At 39.6% G+C, this 19,645-nt stretch overlaps 1 protein-coding gene across 4 annotated transcripts in view; it reads right to left on the bottom strand.

The window, feature by feature from the left end:
- Nucleotides 1-1,311: 1,311 nt before the first annotated feature.
- The window catches only part of LOC309809944 (uncharacterized protein), a 112,686-nt gene continuing 94,352 nt past the window's right edge, over nucleotides 1,312-19,645 (bottom strand). For 3 of the 4 annotated variants that reach the window (XR_014294922.1, XM_082631558.1, XM_082631557.1), the window contains one exon: nucleotides 6,300-7,147. Coding sequence is in view for 3 of the 4 variants with exons in the window: in XM_082631558.1 (XP_082487684.1) it covers nucleotides 7,000-7,147 (148 nt within the window). In the remaining variant the exon portion in view is untranslated. Of the gene's footprint in view, nucleotides 1,555-6,299; nucleotides 7,148-19,645 lie in introns of those variants that run through there. The other variant, XM_082631559.1, reaches the window with a different exon arrangement.

Here is a 19,645-nt window from a genome sequence, read left to right as displayed (position 1 = left end):
TCAACTAAAAACAAACTCCAGATATATTAAAAATTAAGTTGACCTTCCATCACTGGAACTGTCTATCCATCATGAAATTAAGTGTTGAATGCCTCATTTCAGCTCTGGAGCATCCCGTCCCACCAGAAGAAAGGAAGCTATTAAAGATTACTTGGTCATATCAAAAAGAGTCAAGAGCAACTTCACCAAGTTCCTACTAGCAAAAGATGGGATAATTTCAGCAAAATCAGAACAGTAACTGCAATAAATTTTGATTTACCAAATGTGTTTGAAATCCATAACTTAGTTTTAAAAAATCTGATAAAGTTCATTTGTTACTTTATAAAGATGCCAAGTGTCAGATGTGGAAACAAACTTATGGTTACCAAGGGGGAGATGGGGAGGGGCGTGGGATAAATTGGGAGATTGGGACTGTCATACACATGCTACTATATGTATCGATAAAAGAGGTAACTAATAAGGACCTACTGTATAGCACAGGGAACTCTACTCAGTACTTTGTAATGACCTATATGGGAACAGAATCTAAAAAAGAGCGAATATATGTTTAGGTATAACTGACTCACTTTGCTATACAGCAGAAACTGACACAATATTGTGAATCCACTGTACTCCAGTAAAAAAAATTAATTAAAAAAAAGTCAAGTGTCAACTAACTTATTGAAAAACTGGTACATTTCTTTTTACAGAAATATTCTGGCTAATTAATAAAGGAAGAATAATAATGGAATATCACCCTGATAGATTGTATTACTGACCCAATTATTCCTTCTAAAATCCACACCCTTTTCTATGTAACTTTGCAATGCCCTCCTGTTGAGCCACCAGGTGTCAAGTTGATAGATTAGGACAACAGCCAAACTGAAGACAACAATTAAGCCTGTTTCATTTACAGTAAGTCCCCTACATACGAATGAGCTCCATTCTGAGAGCACGTTCGTAAGTCCAATTTGTTCATTAAGTCTGACAAAGTTAGCTTAGGTTCCCAACAAAGACAATCGGCTATATAGTACTGTATGGTAATAGGTTTATAATACTTTTCACACAATTAATACATAAAAAAACAAACACAAAAAATAAAGAAAACATTTTTAATCTTACAGTACAGTACCATGAAAAGTACAGTACAGTACCAGCTATATCACTGCTGCTTTTACGATTGCTTCTGGACATCCTGGGCTTGAAATAAAGATACTGTACTGCTATACTCTATACAGTCCTGTACAGTAAAGTACACAAAAGCACAACCACTTGTGGAGGATGCACACACACGACAGTGTATGCCAGAAACATGAACTAACTTACGTGATTAGACATGGGAATGCACGTTTGTTCTTTGAAAGTTCACATCTTGAAGAGTCGTATGTAGGGGACTTAACTGTACTGCAGAAATGTAGGTAAGAGGCAAAAGAGAAAGGAGCCATCTCCCCAGTGTTCCAGTTTTCCCCGTGGAATGACACTGGACTAGGGTCAGTTGAATGCCTTGCAGAGAGGGAGAATCATCTCACTTCTGAGAATCCCTGAACTTCTGGCCTTTTTGTGTGGATCCAGGGACTGGAAGGAAAGAGAGAAAGAAGGGCTCAGAGGGCAAAAGTCCTAAGTCAAAGTGGAGACAAATGCCTCAGCCAAGGCCCCAATTAGGGGGTCTTGGAGGATACACCTGGGAAGAGCCTCGCTGAGGTCCCCAGTAAAAAGAACTCTGAATGGAGGCACCTGGGCCAGGAATGTCACCATGTGTAAGAACATGACTGGTGGGGTGAGGCGGGCCTGGATCCTCAACTGTACCTCCAGAGATTGCCGTGTACTTTGTACGAAGTCTGGCGTGAGGAGGGCAGCTTCTCCCCCTGAGGTCTGCCAGGCAAAGCCTTGTAGTGGCCTATGGTCAGGCCTGAAACGTCATACATAGAATTTTGGCTGCAGCCTGGCTCTTCACTACCCACTACCCAAGAGGCAGGATTACTACCTCTTGACTTTGGACTTGGGGCATATGACTCGCTGTGGTGAACAAGATGAGGTGAAAGTGGTGGTAAATAAGCTAAATAAATACTTATTATCATGTGCTACTGAGATTGTTTGATCCTTTCTCATATAGTAATATCGATAGCTAACTGATACAGTATCCATTTTGCAACCCAAAATGGGTTAATTAATGGGTCTAGGCAGTGACTGCCAATGTTAAAACAAGAGACAACCAGATATGATGTGCCTCCTGATAAAAGTATACAATGCCACCCATGAAACAGCCTTGCCACAAATCAAAGCTGAAACTGATCAGACCTCTAGATCCAACTACCATTGTACAGAAAACATAAGTGATGGGAGAACATATCAAACAATACTAAAGTCCAGATTTTGGGAAAGTGATGACAAAAATCCAGTTTCTTAAACAAATAATTTGAAAGGGGGAAAAAAAAGGAAGGAAGGAGGGCTTCCCTGGTGGCGCAGTGGTTGAGAGTCCACCTGCCGGTGCAGGGGACATGGGTTCGTGCCCCGGTCTGGGAGGATCCCACGTGCCATGGAGCGGCTGGGCTCGTGAGCCATGGCCGCTGAGCCTGCGCGTCCGGAGCCTGTGCTCCGCAACAGGAGAGGCCACAACAGTGAGAGGCCCGCGTACCGCAAAAAAAAAAAAAAAAAAAAAAAAAAAAAAAAGGAAGGAAATCAATAGATTGAGTGAGATTTAGAGACATAAAAATCACTTGCCCTGTATAAACCTTATTTAGATCCTAGTTAAAACAAAAGTTTAAAAAATTATGAGACAATAAAAATGATTTATTATTTGAATGCTGGATATTTGATATTTCAGGAAATTATTGCTAGTTATTTCAGGAGTGATAATGGTTTGGTGGTTATTCCATTTTATCTATTGCATCAAACTTAGTGGCTCAAAAGAGCAACCATTCTATTAAATCTTTCAACTTTGTGGGTCAGGAATCTGAGCAGGGCTCAGCTGTGTGAGTTGTCTGCTCTATGTGGCACCATCTGAGGTCACTCACTGGTATTCAGTTGGCAGATGGGCAAATCTAGAGGGTCCAAAGTGATTTTATTCCTATGTCTGGTGCTTGAAGAGGAAGAACGAAAGGTTGGATTCTTGAGACTTTTGACCAGCGCACCTGCGCGTTCATTGGCTGTTCATTGTGGAGGTTTCAAAGTTGTCGGACTTTACCTAGCAGCTCAGGTCCCAAGAGATCCAGACAGAAGCTTCAAAGCTTCTTAAGGCCTAACCTTGGAAATGCCAGACTGACACTTCTGCCACATTCTACTGGTCAAGCTAATCACTATGGCTGAGATTCAAGGTGCAGGGACTTAGATTCCACCTCTCAGTGGACGGAGTGGTTAAAAAATGTGGGACCTGAACTTGTAGATGATGGTCATTCAACACAGTCCAGGGAAAAGTAAATAAAATAAAACCCAACTCTTCTTCTTTAGCACATCTATGAAAGGTTAACTTGCTGCTGAGCTAAGGAGTCATTACCTATTTCCCTCTCTTCCAAACCCCTGGCAACCACTAATGTATAATATTTTCTGTGTGTATGGATCTGCCACTGCTGGACATTTCGTATAAATGGAACCATAAAATATGTAGCCTTTCGTGCCTGACTTCTTTCACTTAGTTGCATCCATGATGTAACACGTATCAGTAATCCATTCACTTTTATGGCTGAATTCCCTGATCCTGTTTTCTTCATACTGTTTGAATACAAAATTAAAAATATGTTGAGAGTGAAGCTCTATTTTAATGGCACATCGATTAGGCCAATTCATTTAAAGAAGGTGAAAATGGAGATATTGTTGTGAAATTATAATCGTTGAGAAGCCTCAGCCAATCTGATAATGAAAAGTTAGGGAAATGTTGCAAAAAATTATCTGCTTTATATTAAAAGCCTTTTAAACAAGGAAAAAAACATGTGGGACCATCTACAGTCTACCACAGCAATTATGTTTTTAAAAGGAGATGCCTTATTTTTAGACATATATACCAAAGGACTTATAGATGAAAGGTATGCTGTCTGGGATTTACTTCAAAATAACTGTGGTGAGGAGAGGATAAGGGTATTGATGAAATAGGATAAGCCATGAATATATAATCATTGGAGCTGCATGACAGCTACGTGGGGTTCACTGTATTATTCTGTCTTCATATATATTTGAAATTGTCCATAACAAGAAAGGTATCTTATTTTTTTCAAACAGTATATATATATATATATTTTTGGCCGTGCTGCCCGGCTTGTGGGATCTTAGTTCCCTGACCAGGGATTGAACCCGGGCCCTCAGCAGTGAAAGCATGGAGTCCTAACCACTGGACCACCAGGGAATTCCCAAAAGAAAGTTATTTTTAAAAGTTTAAGTTTTCCTTTATCTGAAAGCTATGTAATAACAAAAGATCACTGGGAACACCTCTGTACTATGCATTTGGTGTATCTTTACTGATATTAAATATTGAGAAAACCTATATAAATTATATTACGGATAGGAACTCAGGTATTTGGAATTTGAAGGAGAAAGTTTTATTTCCTTAGATTACTGGTGTACAGTTGTATGTATGATGTGAATTTACAGATGTCTTATATTTGAAATACTGTCAATAATTTTAGTGGTCTGTAAAGAGCTTTCAATACCTAGTACAGCACAAACTCAGCTGGCTGCTTGATTTCGTGGTTTTAAAAGTTTACTTTTAAATAGTTATAGTGGCAAAATCCTTCCAGGAAAACAGTCAACTACTTTTCAGTTAAAAATTAACATGCTTTAGTAACTACATTTTCCCCTTAGGCATAATACTGTGACTGAATTTTTTCCTTCCATTTAGATCTGTCACTTAAAAACTCAATGAATAACTAAAGGAAAACAAGAATTGCATGACATCTGAATGTGTAAAAGGTACCTAGGATTTTCCATTTCCCAAACTCTGCATTACTTATTTTCGTATTTACTAGGTCTATTATTGAACAATCTGCAACCCTTAATAATCAGATTCCTACTGATCCCTCTTTATATATAAAAACATAGAGGCCAGGCCACTAACATTTACATTACTAACTATATGGCCAAATCTCTATAACTACCAAGTTGTTACTGAGCCTTATAGAGGATTCCAAATCCACACAGTACCTGTACACTAAGACTTGATGCCAAGATTTATTGCGACACTACCTCAATTAAGGCTGGAAGTTCAGCCTCATTTGACAAATATGCAGTGATTCTAAAGAAGTAATGCTTGAGGAAAAGGCAAATGGCTTTGACATTTGTACCATATTTGCATGAATGACTTTCCCTCTCCATCCCAAAACTACCAAGGGCCTTCATGGAAGATTCTCCTTTCTGCAATGCTCCCACATAATCCTGAAGTAGGAAAACTAAAGAATGAATTAGAACTCATAGTCATGGGACCCTGGGGAAGACACATTCTTTCTGTGCCTCGGTTTCATCATCTGTATGATAAAGATTACAATTTCTGTCCCATCTACCACACAGAACTATTAGGACCATCAACTTCTACAATGTTCTCTGAAACAACTTTGAAACCTTATAGCTCTCTGTGAGAGAATTACTACTATTCTACATACATGAAAAAAAAATTTTAAGGAAATCTAGAGCTATTTTATTCAAAAAGAAATGTTCGTTTCCAATCCTTTTAATATTCTCCACCATTTTTTTTCCTTTAGAGAATCAGATGCCATCATTTTTAAAAATAGGAAAAATATTTAAATCACATGGACATGAAAGTGACCACTGGTCACCTCTCTCCTTTTTCCATTCCAAAAGAACCAAGACTTTATTCACAGTGACTAAGTGCCCAGCTAAAAGATTTTATTTTCTGTCCCATATTACAGCTAGTTATGATATTGTGACTATGCCGAACACTGTGACAGATTATTTAGAGGTTTGGAGGCAAACATGAAAGCCATCAATTAAAAGAGTAGAAATCACTCCTCATCTCTCTCTTCACCACGTGTCTCTCTGCTAGGTTTATTTTTCTGTGTAAACACTAAACTTTCTCCAAAGTGCTCTCAGCCAGCCATCAAACGTGGAAAAACCTGAAGGGCTCTTTTGTATTAAAGCGTTAATGGCTTACAGTAATTTAATGTTCGAAATTCTTTAAGGGCAGTTGAATTTAATACAATTCCCCAAACAAAAGAAAGGCTAAGATAACTCAATCACCATATACCATAATAAAAATGTGATAATGTCTAAAATTGATAAATGAAGAAACAGTAGTATGAACTGTAACAAACAAAAGAGACAGCTAAAAGATTACAAGCACGGAATGAAGAGTGCTGAGGTAAAGGCAGAGTCCTATTGTTTTTCTTAAGGAACAGATCATTTCTATACTATTCTAATTATTCTGTTGTTGTTGTTAAATTTATTTATATTATTTATTTAATTTTGGCTGCATTGGGTCTTCATTGCTGTGCGTGGGCTTTCTCTAGTTGCTGCGAGCGGGGGCTACTCTTCGTTGCGGTGCGCGGGCTTCTCATTGCGGTGGCTTCTCTTGTTGCAGAGCACAGGCTCTAGGCACTCGGGCTTCAGTAGTTGTGGCACGGGGGCTCATCAGTTGTGGCGTGGGCTCAGTAATTGTGGCTCGTGGGCTCTAGAGCACAGGCTCAGTAGTTGTGGTGCACGCGCTTAGTTGCTCCGTGGCATGTGGGATCTGCCAGACCATGGATTGAACCTGTGTCCCCTGCATTGGCAGGAGGATTCTTTTTTTTTTTTTAATTTTATTTTATTTTACTTTTTATACATCAGGTTCTTATTAGTTATCTACTTTATACACATCAGTGTGTACATGTCAATCCCAATCTCCCAATTCATCCCACCATCACCTCCCCCCCCGCCACTTCCCCTGCTTGGTGTGTCCATACGTTTGTTCTCTACATCCGTGTCTCTATTTGGCAGGCGGATTCTTAACCACTGCGCCACCAGGGAAGTCCTCTATACCATTCTAAACCTTTAAGCCTTTGCTACTTCTGCTAACCATTTTTAAAAAGGCATGTGTAGATATTAAATTGAAGAGAAGTTGGAAGCCATTGTGTAACAAGAGTTCAAACACTCTGAATACCTGCCAGGATCCTGGTTCCTTCTGAGCAGAGGGACTTCTAGGTGGTTCCCTGAATATATCTTGACTTGCTCTCGTGTCATGTGACCACAGCTGAAATGAAACAAAAATTGGTTCGCTGACCAAAGGCAACCAGTTTATGTAGGTTGAGAAGGTCTTGCCTCAAAATCAATTCAACTAGGACAATCTATATTGGAGGGTGACTAATGAACCCAAATAGATCCTCTCTTAGGAAGATATGAATGCAAAAGAAAGAGCAGTTGGAAGAAGTGGAAAGAGAGAACAGTAGAAAAGGAGGCCAAGCTGAGGGAGACATTCAGAAAGAAAAGCTAAATTGCAATCATGCAGGAGTGGCAAGAAAGAGCAGGGGCAGTGTGCCTGCTTCCAAGGTGGCCACGAGCTCCCTGGGCAACACAGTTACTGCTGAATGCTGAAGGACCGTTCTGCCTGGATGGGGTCAGTACATGCAACTGCCCAGAGGTCTCCTTTGTTGCCTGTGTTGCATAATTTTGTAAACTTATGACAAACGTCTCTTATCTGAGACACATTTGTTCCTTCCAACATGAAACAGATTGTGGGATGTGGTCGTGTGCTGCAAGATGTATATCTCCCCTCCCCTGGCACCATCTTTTCAGGAATACAGCCTTCACTTCTCTAGTTACAGGAGTATTGAAGGCTGACATCTCTCAGCTGAATCACTGGAGAACTGCCTCACCCAAGGTCACTGCCCTGGAAGCAGCCCTCATCTAAAGATGCAGCGGGAGGGGGATGAGAGTGAAGGCACCCTTGCCTCCACCGGGACAATTTACAGGTCCAGAGCTCCACAAGCTACCAGTTGAGTCCTTTGTTGGGAATGGACAACAATTCGTCTTTTCCTTTTGCTTCTTCACTCCACCATAGGTATTAATACTAAGAGCACTCCCCTCTCCCCCACCATAAGCGTCCTACATGCAAATCTCAGATTACCAATGGATGTCTGTTTCCCTGGGAACACAACCTAAAACAAAGGACACGTTGGTTCTTAGGTCAAATAAGACAAGCAAGGCTTGTTTCTGTCACCCTTCTACCAACATCTCTGAAAGTTCCTGCCAGGCTTAACAGCTGTCAAGCTCCTCTTCCCAAATGCAAGTCAGTCCTCAGCACTAATGAGTCCAGCCAGCTCAATCTCAGTAATGTCCACCAGTACAGTCATGGGAAATACCTCCAGGGATAGGCAATGGCTCAGAACCGCAGCCACAACCTTCTCAGCTGCCTTTGCCAGGGTACAGTGAGCCTGTACTATCACTGGCCAGATAGAGACAGTGAAGGTGTAACTTCAGCAGGGCACAGAAACCAAGGCTCCAGTCCACGGATCCAAGGATGCCCTTCTAGAGTGGATGTGGCCATCAGATAAGATGTCTTGACAAAGATGGCTTTATGTGAGTCAGAGGCCTGCATTTTGTTTCAGGCTGTTTCCGGTTGTCATCTTCACGGAGATGTCTGTAATACTTGCAGCAAAAACTCAAGCTTGAGAGACTCAGCTGCTACAACCTAAGAGTGGCAGACGGGCCACTCATTATGACCATGTGGACAAGCTACTATTATGGAAATCCGGCTGCATTCAAAATGTCTGTGCCAATGTGATATATTTAAAAGTAAGTCAAGAACTTCATCTCAGCCCTAACCAGCAAACCTTAACAGTGATGGAATTAAGTAAAACACATTGACTTTGTGTTGTGAATGAATATCAGGGCACAAAATGAGGTGTCTAAGAAATACCACATTTCTTTAAACAAACTTATCACTATGAACCTCTCGTCTACCAGCCTGGTAAGAATGCAACTTCAACGACCTTCGGGACTTATCTTCCAAGGAGAGTTGTGCAAAGGTCCTGGGGCTGACATAGCGAAATACTAGTTACTGTTGCTTCACCCATCTCACAAACCACACTCATGTCCTGTGGCTCTTCCGCTTCAATCCTTCCTACCCAAGTACTCACAAAACCATTCCTGTGCCCTCCCAGTGCCACTGCAAGGGAGCAAGGCCAGGGTACCCACAGCTCAGGGTTTCAAATAGGTTTCAGTGCCTCGGGGAACATTTTCTCCACGCTTTAGGACATCTCAAAGAAACGCCTCTCCCTTTCTCCTCCAGGAAACCTAGCAGAAGCCCTTCAGAGCTCCTCAGCCCTAGGAGTTAGGTTTCTTCTAACCCCACAGGATCCCTTGGCCTTAGGCTATTTCTGCTTTCAGCCCAGTCCTGAGCTCTGAGGCAGAGAATGGCAAAACCTGATGAAAATGAGGGGGCAGAGAAAAAGCTGGAAGAACAAACAGAATTTAGTAATTCAGGAAATTATCCTGCTACCTTCCAATGGCTTTCCCTCTCACTGAGCAAACAACTGGAAGTCCCTACTGTGGCCTATAAAGTCCAACATGACTTGATCTCCTGCTCCCCCTTGGACGCTGGCTCTTCCTTTGCACCTGCTCATAATTCCACTGTAGTCACACTGTGCTTATTTACGCTCCTTGAACTTGCTGACCCCTCTCCTCATCAGAGCCTTGTGGCAGCCAGCCTCCAGGATGATCCCCAATGATCTCCATCTGATGGGATTCATGTCCTTACATAGTCCCCTTCTATGCTGGATGGGGGTGACCTGTGAAACAGCCGGATTTTGCAGAGATGACGATGTGTAACTTCTGAGCTGTGTCTGTAAGACATGTGGTTTCTACCTTGCCCCATTTTGGACTCTCTGCTCTGGGAGCAGCCAGCCAGCCGCTGTGTCATGAGGACACTCAAGCAGCCCATGGGGAGGTCCATGTGGGTAGATACTGAGGCCTCCTGCCAACGACCAGCATCAAGGGGGCAAACCACTTTGGAACTGAGTCCTCCAGCCCCTGTCAGGCCTTCAGGACTACAGGCCTGTGTAACATCTTGCCTACGACCTCTTAAGAGATTCTAAGCCAGAGCCACCCAGTTAAGTCACTTCCAAATTTGGCCCACAGAAACTATGAGATAATCAATATCTATTGTTAGTTTAAGCTGCTAAGTTTTGGGATAACTTGTTTTGCAGCAATAGACAGAGAGTACAGGCCCTTGACATGCCTTCCTCAGAAAACTTGATCTCAAAATTCCTACATGTCTCCTATACTCCCTTAATACTGCTCTAATATCTCCTTGTAAGAAGGCCTGCTCTGACCACCTATGTAAAAACAGCACCCTCTCCCCACTAGGACATCATGCTTGGTCCCCATTTCCCTGCTTTATTTTCCTTCATTGGGCTTTATGACCACCTGACATATTATATGTTTATTTGTTTACTATCTGTACCCCCATGCTCAAATGTAGGCTCCCTGAGAAGGGGGATTTGTTTTGTTCACTGCTGTATCTCCAAGGTTGAGAACAGTGTCTGTCCCATGGTAGGCATTCAGTAAATATTTCTTGAAGGGAGGAAGGAAATTAAAAGTCAGCAAAGGATCATGATGAAATCATGCAGTCAGGCTGAGGATATGAGACTCAACGCGTGCCTTGAAGACAAAAATAACAGATAGTTTTGGGGGTGGTATCTTCCAGCTCTGGTCCAGGCAATTAAACCAAAGAGAGGGATGCAAAATTGTAGTTTGTAGGAGAACAAGGAAGGACTGAAAAGATAGGAAAGGTTGAATCTATGAGGGAACACCACAAATGCCAAGCCAAGGAGCTTCAGGGCATCTTTCAAAATCACAAAGCATGAAACAAGATTCTAAACAAATCATAAAACTAATTTAAGAAATCAAAGAGTTTGGACTTCCCTGGTGGCACAGTGGTTAAGAATCTGCCTGCCAATGCAGGGGACACAGGTTCAATCCCTGGTCCGGGAAGATCCCACATGCCGCGGTGCAACTAAGCCTGTGCGCCACAACTACTGAGCCTGTGCTCTAGGGCCCGTGAGCCACAACTACTGAAGCCTGTGCACCTTAGAGCCCGAGTGCCACAACTACCGAGCCCACGTGCTGCAACTACTGAAGCCCGCGCCCCTAGAGCCTATGCTCTGCAACAAGAGAAGCCACTGCAATGAGCAGCCCGCACACAGCAATGAAGAGTAGCCCCCGCTCGCCACAACTAGAGAAAGCCTGTGTGCAGCAATGAAGACCCAACGCAGCCAAAAGAAAAAAGAAAAAAGAAATCAAAGAGTTCGATACAAAGCCAAAGGATTTTATAGTGTTAATGTGCTCTTGTTACACATCTCTCCTGTGTGTGATTACTTATTAATAATCATTGAAAGATTTTAAGCATTTAAAATCTAAGAGGTTATCCCATCTCAAGTAACATTTAAGATAAGTCCAGATAGAAGTTTGTGCTTTCAGGAATCCTGTGAGCAGCCAAAACACAATCTTTGGAAAAGGATTTTGTCTGATACCTATCAGAGCATAACACTGAATTAACAACAGACAAGGATTTGAGTAGAGGTGGCTATTTTCTGGAATACATGTGAAGGGGTCATTTATGTGTATCATGAGCTTCTTTTATTTAAAGTGCCAGAAATAAAACATTTTTTGAAGGGGAAAGAATCAGAGGCTGGCAACCAGGGCAAGAAGTTGAAGAGAGGTTTTTTTTTTTTTAAACATCTTGGCACATATTCTGGGGTAGGGCTTTTTTATTTTTTAATCTATGTATTTCTCTTAAAATGCATTAAAATAGTTCGGTGTATTCTATCTCACCTCATTTCCATTTATCTTTCTTTATCTCCCTTATTCTGACCACTACCTATTTATATTTACTGAGTTTGTTGGTCCATGGCTGCTCAGCATATTTGTTGAAGATCTGAAAGCAATGATTTGACTCTTGCTCCATTAGTAATACTTTAATACCAGCTCTACATTTTCCAAATGGGCTCAACTCTTGTCTCTGCCTCTTGTTTAATGTTTGGGAAGTAACCCTATTGAATATTTTCTTATCAGAGCTCCCTTTGCTTTCAATGAAGCAAGTATGAATGCCTATTTCACTGTCTGTTTCACACCTTCTATAAAACACTGTTTTTGCTCAAAAAACAATAAATGTAAAAATGGTGAACAAAGCACTCAATGAAGAGCATGCTCTTTAATGCATATATATTACTACTTGCTGTAAAATAACTCAGAATCATGCTTTGAACTTATGTAGCTCCTTCCCTCTGACACACTTAAAGGTTTGAAGGAAGGCTAAGCTGTCTTTTCTCTGTCTACTGCAGTTTAATTCGGGGAGACAAATGGCATAATCAGGAAAGCAAGAGAATTGTTAGGGAAAGAATCAATGTTTGTCTCTTGAAATTGTACTCCTACAAGTCTTACTATGTAAACAGAATATGGTGAAGATAATACCTAGGGAAAGAAGGTATGGTATTGCAAGTTCTATGAAAATCTCACTGGATCTCCTACAAGGACATTTTTGGGATTATTTAAAGATCCTCTGGGCAGACTGCTTCACTTTCACTTAATGTGAAAGGAAGAAAAATATAAAGCCATTCATTTTACTGCAAGATGACCTAAATATATCATTGTGAAGGAATGGGTTGTCTTCTTGAAGAAGACAAAAGGAAACACATCTATGAAATCTAAGGACAGCCTTCATGGTTGTTCAGTGGACCTGAAAATTTACCTATCTGAGGATTATTCTAAGCAATACAGCAGATCAATAAACTGAATGTTGTCAGATGAAAAGTCTTCTGTGTGCATGATTAATTATTTTAACTAGGCAGTTAACATCTTTTCATTATCACATAAATGTACTATATTGAAAATTTGACGGTATGGTATTGAGGGGGAAGGCCTTCTTAAGTATAAAATTGGTATTAAAAAAAGCTGTCATATATTTGCAAATATGCAGGTGGAAAGCCTTTAGAGAACTTAAATTGCCCTAATTAAAATTAAAGATTTCAGCTTCAGTGTGTACCTGGGAATGCCATTGTTAATGACTGCAATTGGTCTCTTCTGTTGATGTAGTCAGCATTTCTTATATTTTATGAGCCTGCTCTACTGTTCTACCGAAAAAGGTTATCCTTTTTGGCCACTGTGGCAGTAATCCTTGACTACGTTGTGCAGATTCCCTTGTAGACCATGTGACTGAGTTCAATGGACTGTGAAGTTATACCTCCATCATGCTTTCTCTTTTCCCTATGTCCCCACCAGATGGGTATAACAATGGTGAAGCACAAGAAAATTCCCAGCCACAAGATGGAAGAGTCCAAATCCCTAAATCACCCCATGGAGGAAAGCCATCCTCAACCAGGAACCCTTCATTGAACAGCTATAGCAGCAAAAAATAAATTTTTATTATGTTAAGCCATTACAATTTTAGGTTTTATTTATTATAGCAGCTAGTTATTTCAATATAGTTACCTAAGATAAGTAATATTCCACCTTACTAGAAGAAACACATACACACACATTATATACACACAAACACAAAACATATACACATATACAATTTTCATTTCTTTTTTATACTGCTAATGGGAATACAAAATTCCACAACCCTTCTGGAATACAATTTGATGGCATTTATCAAAACCCTTAATTATGTACTACCTATTCATGTTTAATTATGTGATTACCTTGACCTATTTCAAGGAATTTATACTGAGTAAATAGTGTGCAAAGATTTAGCTCCAATGATATTGTGTGGTATTTTTTTTATATTAGCAAAATATTGTAGGCCACAAAAATATCCATGCTAATGAATGATTTTAATAAATTGTGGTACTTTAGACAATGGAATATTTTAGACAATTAAAATAATATAGAAAATTACCTAGAGATTATCATATTAAGTGAAGTAACTCAGACAAATATCATATGATATCACTTATATGTGGAATCTAAAAATATGATACAAATGAACTTATTCACAAAACAGAAACAGACTCACAAACTTAGAAAACAAACTCATGATTACCAAAGGGGAAAGGTGGGGGGAAGGGATAAATTAGGAGTTTGGGATTAACAGATACACACTACTATATATAAAATAGATAATCAACAAGGACCTACTGCATAGCACAGGGAACTCTACTCAATATTCTGTAGTAAGCTATGTGGGAAAAGAATCTGAAAAAGAAGGGATATATGTATAACTGAATCACTTTGCTGTACACCTGAAACTGACACAACATTGTAAATCAACTATATCCCAATATAAAATAAAGATTAAATTAAATGAAAAAAAAATGACATAGGATAGTGGTAATAGTACACTGCTAAGTGAAAACAGCAAGTGATAATATAAAGTATATAGCTTGGTTCTAATTATTTTTTTAATGTGTATCTTTGTGTGTGTATATCCAAAAAAATCCCCCCAAAACTGAAAAGCAATACAGCAAAATATAACCAGTATTTATATCTAGGTAGTGGGACTAAATGTGATATTATTGTTTTTTAATTTATAATAGTTTTATTGAGATATATGTCAGAAACCTACAGTTCACCCTTTGTAAGTGTATGATCAGTAGCTTTTTTTACACCCTTTGTAAGTGTATAATCAGTAGCTCTTAGTATATTCACAAAGTTCTATGTCAGTTAATGTTATATAATTCCAGAATATTGTCATCAACACTCCCCACCCCTGCAAGGCCCCATTGTCATTAGCAGTCACTATTTATCCTCCCAAACTGCAGTCCCTGACAACAACTATTATACTTTTTTCTCTGTGGTTCTGACTACTCTAGATATTTTATATAAATAGAACCATACAACATGTAGCCTTTTGTGTTTGGATTCATTCATTTAGCATAATGCTTTCAAGGTTCGTCCATTCTGTAGCATGTATAAGAACTTTGTTCTTTTTATGGCCAAGTAATATTTCATTGTATGGACATACCACATTTTGTTTATTCATTTATCAGTTGATGGACATTTGTGTTACTTCCATTTGGGACTATCATGAATAATATTAAGATCATTCCTGTACAAGTTTTCTCTTGGGTATATATTTAGGAGTAGAATTTGTGGGTCATATGGTAAATCTACATTTAACATTTTAAGGAAATACTGAATTTTTCCAAAGCAGCTGCACCATTTTACATACCCTTTGCAGTGTGTGAAGGTTCCAATTATTCACTGACTCATCAATACTTATTATTATCTGACTTTTATTACAGCCACCAAAGTGGGTACAAAGTGGTAAATCATTGTGTTTTTTTTTACATTAAAAAATTTTTTTATTGGAGTATAGTTGCTTTACAATATTGTGTTAGTTTCTACTGTACAGCAAAGCGAATCAGCTATAAGTATACATATATCCCCTCTTTTTTGGATTTCCTTCCCATTTAGGTCACCACAGAGCACTGAGTAGAGTTCCCCGTGCTGTACAGTAGGTTCTCATTATTATCTATTTTATACATAGTATCAATAGTGTATATATGTCAATCCCAATCTGCCAATTCATCCCACCCCTCTCTTTCTCCTTTGGTATCCATATGTTTGTTCTCTATGTCTGTGTCTCTATTTCTGCCTTGTAAATAAGATCGTCTATACCAATTTTTTCAGATTCCACATATATGCATTAATATACCATATTTGTTTTTCTCCTTATCACTTACCTCATTCTGTATGACAGTCTCTAGGTCCGTCCACATCTCTACATAAATGTGATTTTAAAATGTTGTTTTTATTTCTGTATTTCCTAAAGTTTTTTCAATGTATACACATATTTTTGTCATAAATTGTGTATAAACACACATATATACACATATTGTGTGTGTGTGTATATATATATGTTACAAATATTTATAAAATTGGAGGGAAGGAGGCATGGTAATCTTATTGGTAAGCCTATTCTTGCAGAATAGGCTTTCTCCCAGAATAGAAAATGAGGATGGCAGGTTTCTGGTGGTGGTAGAGAAATGTAGGGAAGAAGTGGCTTATTGAGGAAATGACGATGAGGAAGGGTACACCAGATAGAAACCATTCGATAGTAAGTTGATTCTGAAGAGAACTGCAGAGGGCACTAAATGAATACTGAGTATTTTATATTACAATTTTTTTAAATTAACGAATCCCCATGGCACTCATGCAGTGATTCTGGCCTAACATCCACACATGCTATTCCCATCCTGATCCCTGTTTTACAACACTGCAAAACCCATGCCTGTCCAAGAGACAATTTGTCATCATGGCAAATGTACACTTTGTGTTTTTAGCATCCCTCTACTTCCTGCTTCTTTGATCTTCTATTCTCTATATTTTCTCCTGTTTTACAACAATATTTAACCAACAAAAGTCCAAAATTCTCCTGACATTTAAGATTTGAACACTTCTAAGCCTAGCTTCTTTTATTTTATTTTATTTATTTATTTAATTTTATTATTATTATTATTTTTGCAGTACACGGGCCTCTCACTGTTGTGGCCTCTCCCGTTGTGGAGCACAGGCTCCGGACACGCAGGCTCAGCGGCCATGGCTCACGGGCCCAGCCGCTCCGCAGCATGTGGGATCTTCCTGGACCGGGGCACGAACCCGTGTCCCCTCCATCGGAAGGTGGACTCTCAACCACTGCGCCACCAGGGAAGCCCTATTTTATTTTTTAATATTTATTGATTTATTTATTTGGCTGTGCTGGGCGGCACACAGGATCTTGAGTTGCAGTATGCGGGCTCTTCGTTGCAGCATGCGGGATCTAGTTCCTTGAGCAGGGATTGAACCTGAGCCCCCTGCACTGGGAGCCTGGAGTCTTAACCACTGGACCACCAGGGAAGTCCTAAGCCTAGCTTCTTTCAAATTGGACAAGTGATCTTGAGAAAGTTACTGCACATCTTGGGCTTGTCCTTTCCCTTCTTCAGTGAAATAACTGGACCATGGTCCTCTTCTACTCCAACATACTGAGGTTCTGTGGTAATGAATTACCATAAGAGACTGATCTTGAAATTCACTCAAGGATCTTCTCCCTGTGCCTCTGTGTCCTGACCTAAAAAATACCTGGTTCCCAGACGAGGACCCTGAGAGAGTCGTATCTGAGTCTAGAGATTTTTTTCTTGTTCTTTCTTTTTTTCTTCCTTCCTTCCTCCCTCTTCCGTTATCTTCCTTCCTTTTTCCTTTCTTTCTTTTTTCTTTCTTCCTTTGTATAGCTATTACTATTGTTTATTTATTAATAATATTTCTAGTTTAATTCACCTCTGGTCTTCCTGACTCTTTATTAGTGAGAAAAATGACAACTATCCAAATCTATCGATTACACTCCCACAATCAAAGTTCTTCAGGAGGATCTGTCAAGAGCAAACCTGGGAAAGAGGAGTTTCCTTCTTGGTAAACTTCAGGAAAGTGAATCATTCAGGATGCCTGGTTTGTAATACACAAATGTGGGCAGGGACCCATGTGGAAAGCCACTCACATTTTCATTGAAGGGGGCTTGGTTAACATAGCTTTGAGTCAACCATGGAGTCCCCCCAACCCACATCTGTCATTGTGGGACTGGAGACTAAAACCCAGAGCCACTCCTACCCTAGGGAGCTGTCCTCTGGGCTTCCGCCTTTCATTGGGGTTCAATGTCACTGAAGTGCTTGTCTACTCTCCTCTGATTCTTATCCACTTCTAGCCACCACTTTTTAAAAACATTCTAGAGTTCTCATGTGTAAATGTCATCTGTGTGACTCCACTGGGAAGAAAAGAATGGGATTTAGGGATTCAGAGGTCCTGGTAGCAATGGGTTTCCTTTGTTTCCTCAGTCAAATAACCTGTGTTTTTAGGTGTAATTTCATTCTGGAGAGGTCCTCTGAGCTCTTCTTGACAACATTTTTCCTTTCAGTGAGAAGAAAGTAAAAATATGGCAGAGAAGCACTTCAGGAAGCAATTGGGGTAGATAATGAATTAAGAAAGCAATGAGAAGATAAAGAAATTCTTGGGAGCCTAGAAAGGAAACTGCTTTTATCCATCTGAAAAGTTAATTCCATCATGCATACCAAGGTTACACCAAAAGGCTATCTACCCAATGCAATTATGTTTCATAAAGCATGTGCTGAGAATTTTACACACATTTCTTCACTTACGGGAAGTAAGTGGACAATAGATATAATCTCCATTTTACAAAAGAAAAAAATGAAAGGTAAAAATTTCACCAAAGTTCAAGGTCTATGTTTCAGTTTCCTAAAACGTGAGGGTTATAATAGCACCTACTTCATGAGTTATGAGGGCTGCATGAGATAAGGCTTATTAAGGAGGTTTGCACAGGTGAAAACTTGGTAATTGTCAGCTGAGATTTTATTATTATTTTTATTGCTAATAAGTGGCTAATTCTGAAGCCAGTATTCTTGTTCCTGGAATTTGAGTACAGAAAGAACAGTGCTGGACAACAACAACAAAAAACTAACAACCCAATCGAAAAATGGGCAGAAGACCTAAATAGACACTTCTCCAAAGAAGACATACAGATGGCCAATAGGCACATGAAAAGATGCTCAACATCGCTAATTATTAGAGAAATGCAGATCAAAACTACAATGAGGTACAACCTCACACTGGTCAGAACGGTCATCATTAAAACGTTTACAAATAACAAATGCTGGAGAGGGTGTGGAGAAAAGGGAACCCTCTTGCACTGTTGGTGGGAATGTAAATTGGTACAGCCACTATGGAGAACAGTATGGAGGTTCCTCAAAAAAACAGAATTACCATATAACCAGGAATCACACTCCTGGGCATATATCCGGAGAAAACTATAATTCAAAAAGATACATACACTTCTATATTCATAGCAGCACTATTCACAATAGCCAAGACATGGAAACAACCTAAATGTCCCTCAACAGACGAATGGATAAAGAAGATGTGGTACATATATACAATGGAATATGACTCAGCCATAAAAAAGAATGAAATAATACCATTTGCAGCAACATGGATGGACCTAGAGATGATCATACTAAGTGAAGTAAGTCAGAAAGAGAAAGATGAATACTATATGATATCACTTATATGTGGAATCTAAAATATGACACAAATGAACCTATCTATGAAACAGAAACAGACTCACATAGAGAACAGACTTGTGGTTGCCAATAGTGTGGGGGGTTGGGGGAGGGATGGACTGGGAAGTTGGGGTTGGCAGATATAAGCTATTATATATAGAATGGATAAACAACAAGGTCCTACTGTATAGCATAGGGAGCTATATTCAATATCCTGAGATAAACCATAATGGAAAAGAATATTTTAAAAAGTATGTATATGTATAACTGAATCACTTTGCTGTACAGCAGAAATTAACACAACATTGTAAATCAATGATACTTCAATAAAAAAATAAAAGATAGGGACTTACCTGGCAGTCCAGTGGTTAAGACTCCATACTTCTGATGCAGGATGCGTGGGTTCTATCCCTGGTCAGGGAACTAAGATCCCACATGCTGCATGGTGCAGCCAAAAAAGAAAAGAAAAAGAAAAGAAAAGATAAAATTTAAAAAAAGGAAGGAAAGAACAGAGCTGGAAAGGCTGGAGCAACATCAGAAGGAATAGCAATATAGATCAGGAATAATTCCTGAGCCCATAAAATGCTGTGTTGGGGACGGTGACCTGACCAACAGGTATCCAGTCACCTGATCCTGATGACAGTGACATTCATGAGAACAGACACCATAATTCTTGGGTGTAGCAGGTGCTACCAACACCCACT

The sequence above is a fragment of the Mesoplodon mirus genome, assembly GCF_964341445.2.
Source record: "Mesoplodon mirus genome assembly, chromosome: 8".
Taxonomy (NCBI): domain Eukaryota; kingdom Metazoa; phylum Chordata; class Mammalia; order Artiodactyla; family Ziphiidae; genus Mesoplodon; species Mesoplodon mirus.
The sequence above is the reverse complement of the archived record's forward strand: the minus strand, read 5'-3'. Positions and strand labels throughout refer to the sequence as shown.